This window comes from Sarcophilus harrisii, chromosome 5 (assembly GCF_902635505.1).
Source record: "Sarcophilus harrisii chromosome 5, mSarHar1.11, whole genome shotgun sequence".
Lineage (NCBI taxonomy): Eukaryota > Metazoa > Chordata > Mammalia > Dasyuromorphia > Dasyuridae > Sarcophilus > Sarcophilus harrisii.
In genome coordinates, this window is record NC_045430.1 from 201,570,884 (window position 1) to 201,583,055 (window position 12,172).

Below are 12,172 nucleotides of genomic sequence, written 5' to 3' on the forward strand. Positions count from 1 at the left end.
ACAGAGCAAAGTAAGCAGAATTATATACATAAGACTAAGATAACATAAATGAAAATAACACTTAAAGGTAATGTAACTCATTAATTTTAACAACCAATTTAAATCTCGGAGAACTAATGAAACATATTTCCTTTCCCTCAACAGAGGAGGTGGAGGTTTGCAAATGTAGAATGTGCCATATGCTGTACGATGTGATCAGTGTGTCTATTGGTTGTTTTATTTTAAATAATGGTAATAGTGATTGGGAATGTGTAATTTCCAGAAATGACTGCGATTTTAAAAAAAGGATCAATTAAACTAGATTTTTTAAAGTTAGATCTTGAATAAATCTCTTTTTTGTAAATTTAATTCAACTTAAATTTAAAATACACTGGGAAATAGATTATTTAATGGGCTACCTCTCCTACTATTCACTAATGACTTCCAAGACTACTCCAGTTTATGCTGACTCCTCTTCTCATTTGAGTCGGTGATTATAGTTGTCTATACCTGATTTGGGAAGGAACTGACTTTGGAAGGAAAAAGAATCCAATGTTTCTGAACGCACTATTCTCATCAAATGAAATTATCTGTGTAAAGCAATGGAAAGCCTTAAATCCTCTATGAGAGTAATTTTATTGCTCATTTTTCTAGCTGGTTACAGCATGATGGTCAATGGCAAAGCTGTAACGAGTCATCCTCTCATCTGATTGCCACCTTTGATTCACAGATTAAGGGATGTGAGGGCAGCACCTATCTCACCCAATCCTGTCAGTGACCCTGAGCTTGGGGAAATCCCCAAAGTGTCCCCCAATTTGCAATGGGCATGGATCCCATACTCTGCAGGAGAGTCCCTCCATTGGCTGATGTGGACAGGATGCTTAGTAATTACTGACAGGATGACAAAGCTCTGCTTCTCTCTAAGGCAGGAATCATCCACGCTGGCTTTGATGTAAGCTTCTCTGAAAAGCAGACAAACTACATTCTCTATGCTCCCCTCTGCCAACAGGGACCCAAGCTAAGTTCGGCTTGGAGTCTGACCACAGAGCCCCTGGCACAGAGAAGTCTCCAAGGCATCCTGCCAAACCCACAGCGGGTTTGGGGCCCCAGGGTGGAGTGCCCCAGCAGCTGCTTTGGTAGGCTAGCCAACTGGAAGGGGAAGCTCTCAGGGATGGACACCATACCCAGGAGACCCAACAGGAAGGCTTGCCACTGGTGTGAATGGTCTTGGAGAGAAGGCTGGAGCCAACAATCACATCGGGGGCAGCTGCCAAAAGACACACTGGGCACAAAGTGCCAGGAGCACACTAGTTGGCACGGAAAGGTAGAGAAACGTGTCCTCTGAACCGGGCCTTCTCCCGACATCCCGGGCTGGCCGGAGGAGGGCTCCCAGGTGCTCTTGCTCCGTGGGTGCAGTCCCACTTGCTTCCCGTCCAAACCAGCCTTAGATAGATTGTATGAAGATAAAGTGAGTCAGGGCAGCTGTGCAGCACAGATGCTCATTAATACCCATCTGGGCAGATACCCCTGCCCTGTCTCACGCAATCATTTCTGTCTTGAGAGCAGCTTGACGGACCTCGGGCAGCTCTATCCGTGTAGACAGATCAAAGTTGAGATTCGCCGAGACCTAGACTCACAGCACTGAGTACCAAAAGGGACCTTCGAAACAGAGTTCAGCTCACTCATTTTCTTTTGCATGCATGTTTTTAGATTCTGCTAGAGCACAGATTAAATCTGATACGGCTCCTCTCCAGAAGCAAACAAAAGATTCAGTGATTTCCCTTATAGCCCTATGGTGGCAAATGAGAAAGCACAGATGGAGTACAAAAATGCACAAAAAGATGGGTTGGTTAGTATACCTTAAAAGGAGCATTCCCATTAGTCCTTCTGCCCATCCATTCCTGGCTAAGGTGAGACAGATAAAGATAAAGCCAATTTCTTTGTGCCTGAGTGTTCCACTATTGGAAAAACTTTTCAGTTCTCTATAATAGCAACTGTGCACAAAACACTATGCTAGGAATTATATGAGATCCAAAACCTAAAATATGGCCCATGACCTCAAGAAGTTTTCAGCTTCCCGGGGAAGATTGGACGTGAAACAATCAAAATAATCAGCAATACAAGATAGCCTGCACTAAATAACCGGTGAATATTACACTAAGTCCTACGGGAAAACAGAATGGGGAGGGCTCCCACGTGGCTGAGAGGGAGACAGGAATTGTGGGTGTTGGAGAAGACCTTTTGAGACCCAAGAGGTTCTCAGATGGCTCACTTGTTAGAATGGAGGTTTGGCTCAGAAGGGTTCTAAGCTAAACCCCAGTCAGTCAAAGCTGAGAGGGAAAGAATGTTTTGGTTGCCTTTGCTGTGCTGTGGTTGAAGTAGCATGTGTCTATGAGGTGGGAGCAAGGAAGGTAGTCTGGACCTTACAGGACAATTCCTAGACAGGTAAGAAATTTAAGAAAGTAAGAAATTTAAGAGAGTAGACTAGGGACATAACACTATGACAAAAGAATAATGCAAGACACATTTTTCTGTCTTAAGAGTAAGTACCAGAATAAATAAAGTGAGCTCAAGAGTAAGCAGACCAAGAAACAACAGAAGTGCTGTGAGAAATGCCATAGTAGATTTCAATAAATATTATCATTCAATGTCTCTGGAAGCTGAGCTTCTTGTTTCTCAGAAATTTATCCATAGCAATTAATCAATCCCTAAGGATGAATTTTCATCTTGGTGGCCACAGATGCCATAATCTGACTTAGATGGTCCATCCCCAAAAAGACATTATTATTGATGAGTTCTAGAAGAAAGCTTTGGTTTGTCTTGCCCTCCATTACAGAAGTCTCAATAGCCTTTAATTGCTACTTCCTTTTTCTAGTTAAGTACATTCTCAAAGTCTCAGGGGACAACCACACATGAGGAATAGTTCTCTGAATTGGGCCTCATATGAAGTTCTTGGGGGTCCATACTCAAAATGTTCCTTGCTTTGAAGTAAAGGCATTGGAATTTGAGGACCAAAAAGTTAATCCAATCTTTAAGATTCCTTGTCACTCTATATTCTATGATTTCATCTAAGATTCTAGCTATGGTCCTTTAAAGGAATATCCAGAAATGATTATACAACCCTGATCACCCTTGGGTTTTTTTTGAACAGCTAGTTATCAGAGATCCTCTGTGTTGGACCAATTTAAAGAACCCCACCAAAAAAAATTAGACTCATTAATTTTAGAACAGAGCTTCTTACTCTGTTTTGTGTCTGTCTAGTGAAGCCTATGGACCTTCTTTTCAGAATAATGTTTATAGATGCATAACATATATAGGATAGAAAAAGAAATCAGTTATATGGAAATGAACTTATAAAAATATTTTTTAAAACAAGTTCATGGACTCTGGGTTTAGAACTACTTTAGACCAGTCACAAAGAATTTGTTTTTTAACCAGAAATGATGCAGCCCAGTTTGATCAACCATCTGACTCATCAGATGTGGTGTCAGTGATTTGGCTGTTTCCCAAAACCACATCCACCTTTAAAAGGTGAAATTGCAACTACAGGATATACGTAAATGCATATTCAGCAGCTTTAACAGCAACCTCAAACATTTGTTAGGTATCTATTAAAATAATAACACCCCCACTAGCCTCAACAAAATCCGTGCAATATATTTGCATGGGGTTTTAGGATTTTCAAAAGCACATTGCCCAAAAACATCCTTGGGAAGCAGAACCTGTGAGAAATGGATCTGAAGGCAAAAGTCCTGCTTCTGTCATTTAAACACGTGTGATTGTGGATCTATTTCACTTCATTTTTTTCTCATTTACATATAAAATGAAGGAGTTGAAGCAGATAAAGCATGAGACCTGTAACAGCACCTACCTCCCAAAATTGTTGGGCCAAATGAGATATCTGGGCAAGTCATTAACTTTCCAGGGTTTAAGCAACTCTCTAAGATGTGGATTTCTTAACATGTATATAGGGGGATCCCTTCTCAGAATAACCTTGTTAAATGAATAAAATAAAATATATAGAATTACAAAGGAAACTAAACAAACTGAAATATATTGTCAAAATATACATACCTACATATATATGCATGTATACACATAGACATATCTCTCTCTCTCTCTCTCTCTCTCTATATATATATATATATATATATATATATATACATACAGGTATGTATGTGTGTATGTATGTATATGTGAATCATGAGAAAAGGCAAAAGGATACATATGTAAATAATTACAATACAAAATTATATATAAGTGCTTAACAAAGAGACCTCAAAAGAAGTACAATATGGAGCCTGAGAAGAGAGCTTCATGAAAGAAGTAGCATTTGAATAAGGCTTTTTTTAAAAGATGGGTAGGGGCTCTCCTCAAGCCCCCAGTACTATATCAGGTTAAAGTATCTGTGCAATTTCAAGCACAGTTTAAAATGGCCCTGCCCAAGAAAGGATTTGAGACTTCATTGTAATACCTGCCTCCCAATTACAAAACAATTATGCTATGCCATGGAGAAAGGAATTTCTGGAATTATAAAGTATACCATATTTTAAAAGCCCCCACCCAGATCCTCTAGATATATTGCACTCTAGCCAACTTCTCTGATTTGACTAAGTCTGCTCCAACTTTAACATCTCATTCCTAAGAGGTGAGTTCACCTTCTATGTTAGAAAGAACCTGAAGGACACACCCTTATCTCTACTCCTTTCTCCTTGAAAAACCTCTCTGTACTTTCACCTTTTCTTTCTTCCTTTAGTCCATCTGAACAAAAAGAATGTCTCACCAAAGCTAAATCCTTCACGTTTGTTTTTGATTCCATTCCCTCTACCTCCACAGCACTTTATGTCAACAATCATTCCTTTTTGTATTTCCAACCTCTCTCTGCTGCTGCCTCCCTCTGAGTAAAAGAAGAGTGTCTGAAAAAGGAAATAAATATTTGAATAAGGAATTGCACATTATTAAGTGCCTATGTGCTAAATGCTTTCCAAATAAGATCTCATTTGAAGTTCATAACAATCCTCTGGGGTAGGTGCTTTTATGATCCCGATTTTATAAGTGAAGAAACTGAGGCAGGAAAGTTAAGGGAATTAGTCAAGATCCCATAGCTAGCAAGTGTTTGAAGGTGTATTTGAATTCAGGTCTTGGCTGACTCCAAGCCCAGAGTTCTATCTACTGCGTCCCTAGTGAGGTCTCCCCTTTACTCAAAGTTGCTTTTTCTAATCCTCAAACCATTGGTTTTTTCCTCCTTTCTTTTTCTAAAGAGAAATCAACATTTCTTACTTCCAATTGTTCTCTTTGCTATTTATTCTTTAACCCCTTAAAATCCAGATCCTACCCTCACTATTTGATAATCCATCCTGCTTCTCCCTTCACCACTCTCCTCCTACTTCACAGGCTAATCTTCCTCCTGCCCCCTAAATATATGCACTTTCCAAGACTCTGTCAATGACCTCTTCTTTTCTGTCTTTACTCATTAGATGACAAGAAATAGACAAATATAGCAAGGTAAGGGAAAAAAAAAGAAAAATAGAATTAACTGTGATGCTGGTCTTCTTGGAAACTGGCAAGAACAAGAACCCTATTTCAAAGTTTACTCTTTAGTGACCTAATGCATTACCAAAATCATCCCAAAGGCACAGTCTATTTATTTAGACAATTGCATTTAACCTTGTCCTTTAGGAGGATCCCATGTTATATTTAGGATGTAGTGAAAAGGAGGCAGTGGATGAGAAGAATATGATTAACTGTGGTTTGAAACAACAGCTCTAAGTTACATCAATCCATAAACATCCCATGTGTCATCAAAGGCAATCAGGTGAGATGCTCCTTCGAATTTCATGAAATCACAGAATTCTGAGCTGAAAGAGATCACTAGTCCACTCTCTGTCCAACAAGAGGTCATCTAAAGTCATCTGAAAGACCTCCCCCAATTTCAAAGCAATCCATCCTAATTTTAGAGACAGCTCATTATTAGGAAGCATCAAGTTTAAATTTCTCTCTTTCCAACTTTCATCCATTCCTCCTAGTTCTGCCCTCTGGTAACTAAATAAAATGAGTCCAAACTCTTTAACTATTCTGTTCCACCTAAGTCTTTTCTTCTTTAGGCTAAACATTAGTATTTCATATAAACATTTCCATTTTTACACATATAAACCTATTCAGACTGTCTCAGTGCCTTTTTCTGATTTCATGTCTCCTTCCAATTCAATTAGGCAGTCAATAAGCATTTATTAATGAGCATTTATTAAGTGACAGGAAATGTTCCAAGCATTAACTACACAAATAAAGTCAAAAAAAGTTTACATGTTTGTGTACAGACAAGATATATATTTGTGTGTATAATATATACTATACATGCACACACATATATGTATATTTATGTGTGTGCACACAAACACACATGTATACATGATAAATCACAGATAATCTCAGAGGGAAAGTACTAGCATTTAGGAGATGAGGAAAGGTTTTTAGAAGAAAGAAGGATTTTAGAGGCTTGAAGGAAGCCAAGAGGGAGAGGGGGGAAAATTCCTGGCAGAGGGAACAGCCAGTGAAAAATGCCCAGGGTCTGGAGATGGAGGGTCTTGTGCATGGAAATCAGAATCACTAGATTACAGAGAATGAGGAAGGAAGTAAAATATAAGAAGAATGGAAAAAGAGAAAGGAGTCAATTTAGGAAGGCCTTTAAAAGCCAAAGAAATATTTTATATTTGGATCCTGGGGAGCCGGTAGAATTCACTGAGGACAGACATGGTCAGATCCCCGATTTAGGAAAACCACTGAATATAGGATGGACTTGAGTGAGGAGATCCTTGAAGCAGATTCATTATAACCTACTTTCACTGGCATAAATATGGGACATATAGCATGAGTGACCCTAAGCCAGGAAGTCCTCTGGTGAGAGCACTGGGACCAGCAAGTCCTCCTCCATCCACACAAACAATTCAGATGAAGCCTTTGGAGAACGGGCCCACCCTTGGGAGGAAATACTAGCCCTCCCTCTTGGGCAATCTCTAACAGGAAGATAACGAGTTTGGTGGACTGTGCTAGAGTCCCAGGCCAAGGCCCTAAGCTAATGATCGATGGAGTGTGTTCAGTGTGTTTGACAGATGAGATCCTTGTTTCTATTATTAATATGTTTGACTTGGTTTGAGGCGCCTGTGATCTTGGGAAATATAGCCTATTTTTCTTTCCCTGAACAAATACTTGAACTCCTAATCACCAGAAACTGACTATACAAGGCCAAAGGGGAGGGGAAACTCAGATCTTAACTCCCTTTGCAACACTGACTTCAACAAGGTCAATTTTTTTCTTTCTATAACCCTGTGCTATGAATGTAAAGTCTAGTTATTCAGTAAGGGCTAAGACTTTCCAAGGATTATATTTATAGCAGAAAGAAAATGAAAAAAATTTCTGGGGATTAAAATTGTATATGTTACAGAAAGAGATCAACATTTTGAGATAAGCTTTCTTGTGGATTTATTACAGCACTGTGACATAATAGAAAAAGCACAGGATTCATTGAATTTAGTCAAGAGATCCAGGTTCTTGCCACTCATTATCTATGCACTCTTAGACAAATTAATTGCTCTTTTTACTCCAGTATTTTTTATAATTTATATATATATATATATATATATATATATAATTTTTAAATTTTATTACATTTATAAATTAAAAGGGGTTGACTTAGATCAGAGGTGCTAGATATAGGACCCATGGCTCATACTATAGTAAAACGTAATTGGGAAATATTTTAACAAAATAGAAAAATGGAATATAATTTTCTAAGTCAATATGCACTCACAGGGATCCTTAAGTATGGTTTAGTGTCCCTGGCTTCCATTTGAATTTGATGCCACTGGCTAAAATGATATGTAAAGGTGCCTTCTGGTTCCAGTGTTCCATGAATCTTTGAGTGTTTAGTAAATAGTACTTTTAGCACACTACGCAACTCCTTTTAATTTCCCAAAGGACATCTGAACCCAGCTGTGTGTCTCCTTTGCTCCCCATAGCCAAGAGAGAAAGTATTTCAGTTGGAAAAATAAGACAGTAAAATGGCTAATTCAATCTCAAGAGAACCAGTTACTTATTCAGAGGGAAATAAATGGGCTTAATGGAGGCAGGTTCTGAATCCTTATGATTTATTGTTTTCCTTGAAGTAGAAAGCAAGCTTCTTCCTTCTAATCTTTCAGCTCTGTTAATGATTAATATTTTCCAGAAAAATGTAAGCTGCCTTAGGGCAAGGATTTTTGGTGGCTGTTTTTGTCTTTTTGCATCCTGCACAAAAGCTAATGGCACATTTCAGTTGCTTAATCACCTTCAAGATTCTGACTCCTTTTAGCCACCCATGATAAGCAGACAGGATTGGTCCTAGAAGTAGAGCCTGCCTCACTGTATCTTCTCATAATGACCTTCCTGATCTCCTAGGCTCTGGACTTTGCCTCCCCACATGATAACTGTGAGCTCGTTTCCATCCTAAGTTACCTCTTTTGAACTCAACCTTTTGTTTCCATCTGGAAATCCAGATTCCTATTCCTGGCCCTTTCTGCACAACTCAATCCTACCATTATCTAGCCCCCAATATGAAAACAGTTTTTTCCTCCATCTTAATAGTATTCTTCCTAATTACACATATAGTTTTCAACATTCTTTTTTATAAGATTTTGAGTTCAAAATTCTTTTTCCTCTATCCCTTCCTTTTCCCATCCCCAAGAAAGCAAGCAATCTGAAATAGATTATATATCTACAATCATATTAAACATATTTCCACATTAATCATGTTGTGAAAAAGACTCGGAACAACAGAGGAAAACCATTAGAAATTAAAAAACAAAAAAAGTGAAGATGATATGCTTTGATCTGCAATCAGACTGCATAGTTTTTTCTCTGGAATTGGACAGCATTTTCCATCATGACTTTTTTGGAATTGTCTTAGATAATTGTATTGCTGAGAAGAGCTGTCTACCACAATTGATTATCACACACAATGTTCTCCCTATTTTGTTCACTTCACTCAGCATCAGTTATTGTAATCGTTCTAAGAAACCAGTCTTTTTGAAATTCCAACACTGACATCAGTGTCTAATTTCAAGATATCCTTCTTATAAGCACTATAAAATATATCATTGTTTTAAATTTCAGTACAATTAAAGAAATTTTGTCTTGCTAATTATTTAATAACTATTATTTTAACTGGGGCCATCTGTTATATCACAAAAGCAGGGTGGCTAAGTCCTACCAAGCAGGTTATGGCCCTGAGAGGTTTTTTTTTTTCATCAAGGCCTGAAATGAGCTGTTCTGATGCTCAATACATCATCTAGAAGGCCATTTCTCCCAACTCTGAAACTCTGCATCTATAATATCTCTATCTTGAAATTTTCACAGAAAGGGAGCTCATGGTAGGCCTCAGAAGGAATGACTTGCCTATGCCCTATTATTACAGGGCTTTAGGAAGGTTTTCCTATCCCATTGCAAACTATTTCCCCAACTTAGTTGCCCCAAGGCCTATAAAACTACCATTAGAGAGCCTTATTTATTATTTTCCTTCCCCTTGAGATCCTTTTTTTCAAAAGCAAATACTCCTGACTGGGCTAACACATGAATTATTTAATAATATCTATCCTTAAATGAAGTAATGATAAAGTATTGGTTGCCAAATTAGAATAGTGAGGGACTGAAATGAGGATTAATGGGAATAGCAGAAATGGGGGAAAAGTAAGAAAACAAATTGTGTCTAGTTCACAATTTTGCCTCAGACTAATCCTGAATTATGAGCTTTTTTTTTTTAGCCTTGAACACAAAAAAAGTTGCATTAAAATTTTTTTAGTTTGTGAAAATTAGATTGTCTAAATATTTATCACTGCTCTTGAAATACTGAACACATTTCCATTGGCAGCCCTTTTGTTCCCTCATCCCTTCATCTATTCTACTGTTGCCTAGAGCACTCCATTAAGAGCCTGCCAACCTATCTTGTATTTTTTACCCTCAGTGATCCGGGTAAATGCCAAACTAAAAGGCAAGAGAGAAGGATATAGATATTTTAAGCAGATTCTTATTTGGCCGGTCCTAGGCAGATGTATCTGAACTTATAAAGGTGGAGGTTTTTTTTTCCCCAAATCTGGAGGTAGGGGAATTCAAAGATCATTCTGTACATACATCTATATGTACAGAGAGCTAAATACACAGAGCTTGTACTATGCAGGAAATTGTATGAAATACATATAGCCTATTGTATGAAATTAAACAAGACAAGAAATATTAGCTGAAAACTTTACATTGTTCTTAACATACCAAAAAGACATGTTCCTGTGTCAGTGTCATCTGCATAGAGTGGACCCCAGATACTTAACATCTCCAAGGGCTTTTCTTTAGCAAACAGAACCACAGTCCCAAACCCACCTGAAACCATATGATCAATATCTTACTTTTTTTTGAGCGGGAAAAAAACTTGATTCCTCCAGGTGAGGTAGATGGATTGGAGTTCGGGGAGGACTCTTTGGAGGAAGAGCGAAAGATACCGCTGAAACTCATGCGACGTGGAGATCTGGGAGGGGACTCCTGGTAGGGGAAGGGAAACACCGTTTTTGGAGAGCCTGGGCTATTTCTGGCCCTCACAGGGGCCGACACAGGGCTGGAGGGCCGATGCTGAGGGCCTCGGGAGAAGAATCCCTTGGAAGGACTCCCAGAACTGAAGGGACTGTCCACCTGTGAGAGAGAAGGCGGAAATAAAAGGAAGTGCATTAAGTCAAGCTGTCAATGTAAGTGTCCTATATTCAACAATTATCCTAATATTTTTCAGAATATGCTTGAAATTTAGTGCTTTAATCCTGTTGTATTGAACACAGAGACTGAGGCGTCACAGGTTCAACTCTCGTGAGCAAATCTGTCCCAGTGATTACAGACTATAGCCCAATTTCATTACTTGCCCCTTACCCTCAACCCTTGCTATATTTTTCTTCAATTCGATCCAATATCCAATAGGTATTTGTTAAGTACCTATTTTGTATAGGTAAGTTTTGGGGATACAAAAATAAGTATTAAATAGTTCTTATCCTTAAGAAGCGTATGTTCTACTAGAGTAGAAATAGCATCTACACAGATCAAATAATACAAAATATAAACAAATAGACAAAAATGGAAGAGGACAGAAGCAGAGATCTAGGTAGAGATTTAAAAGGCCCAGCTCAGGGATTAAATTCTGTGATGTATAAAAAAGTTTGAGAGATGTAATTTCTGAGTAGTTGATAATTTTATAAATTATGGCTAGCAAATAATTAATAAAAGGATGGTCATCTGGCTATCTCTTGTAAAGACCCATCCCAAAGGCCTCTTGATGCTTTAAATACACTTGGAAGAGTGGATATTTTCAACAGATAGCAATCAATTCTAATTGATAAACAATAAAAGAACGAATATTATAATGAGAGGTAGATTTATTCTAATGAGGGGCTGGGGGACATGACTTTGATTGTGGTCACTCTTATTTCCAGATCACCCCCAGCCCAATACAATATAAAGAATCTACCTTGTAACCCCATCCTGAGTAGCACACAATGGACCAGAATTCACCTACATTAGATTTTCTTTGTAAGGTTTTCTAGTTGGGTGGGGTAATAATATCACCTAGATTAGCTGGTTTCAATGGGGAAATTTGGGGGGCAAGGTAACATCCTTCAAAGACTGACCTTATTTAACCTATATGGGTTTATTTCTGAATGAGGAAATACAAAAATGTTCCTCTCAATAATTGGATATTAATATGAGAGAAATGATTATTATGTACTGGGTTCCCAATTTACTCTCCCAAATGAAGAGAAGAACTTCTGCAGTAGCCATCCCTAAATCCCTACTCTCTTTAATCAAGGTAGAGGAAACCAGGCAGGTTGAATACGTCTTTCACCACTAGAGAGAACAGCTGAGCATGGAAATCTTGTAATATTGCCAGTAAAATATCCTAATTATGACACTTTTTAGGTTTTATTTTATTTTAATTTATTTTGTTTGGCAGAGGGAAATAATAGGGGTTAAGTGACCTGCCCAGAGTAATGCAGCTAGTAAGTGTCAAATGTCTTAATTAGATTTGATTTTAATGTAACTCAAATAATTAGAGAAATAAAAATTAAAAATCAGTAGTTGCTGGTCAATTTATCACTCCAGGTAAAAAGCCTTTTTTGTGCATAGATATGAAGAT

General features: G+C 38.1%; 1 protein-coding gene across 4 annotated transcripts in view; it reads right to left on the reverse strand.

Moving 5' to 3' along the window:
* The window catches only part of PRKAG2 (protein kinase AMP-activated non-catalytic subunit gamma 2), a 420,981-nt gene that overhangs the window by 239,921 nt on the left and 168,888 nt on the right, over positions 1 to 12,172 (reverse strand). For all 4 annotated transcript variants that reach the window (XM_031939458.1, XM_031939457.1, XM_031939459.1 and 1 more), the window contains one exon: positions 10,407 to 10,686. In XM_031939458.1, the coding sequence (XP_031795318.1) occupies positions 10,407 to 10,686 (280 nt within the window). The remainder of the gene's footprint in view (positions 1 to 10,406; positions 10,687 to 12,172) is intronic.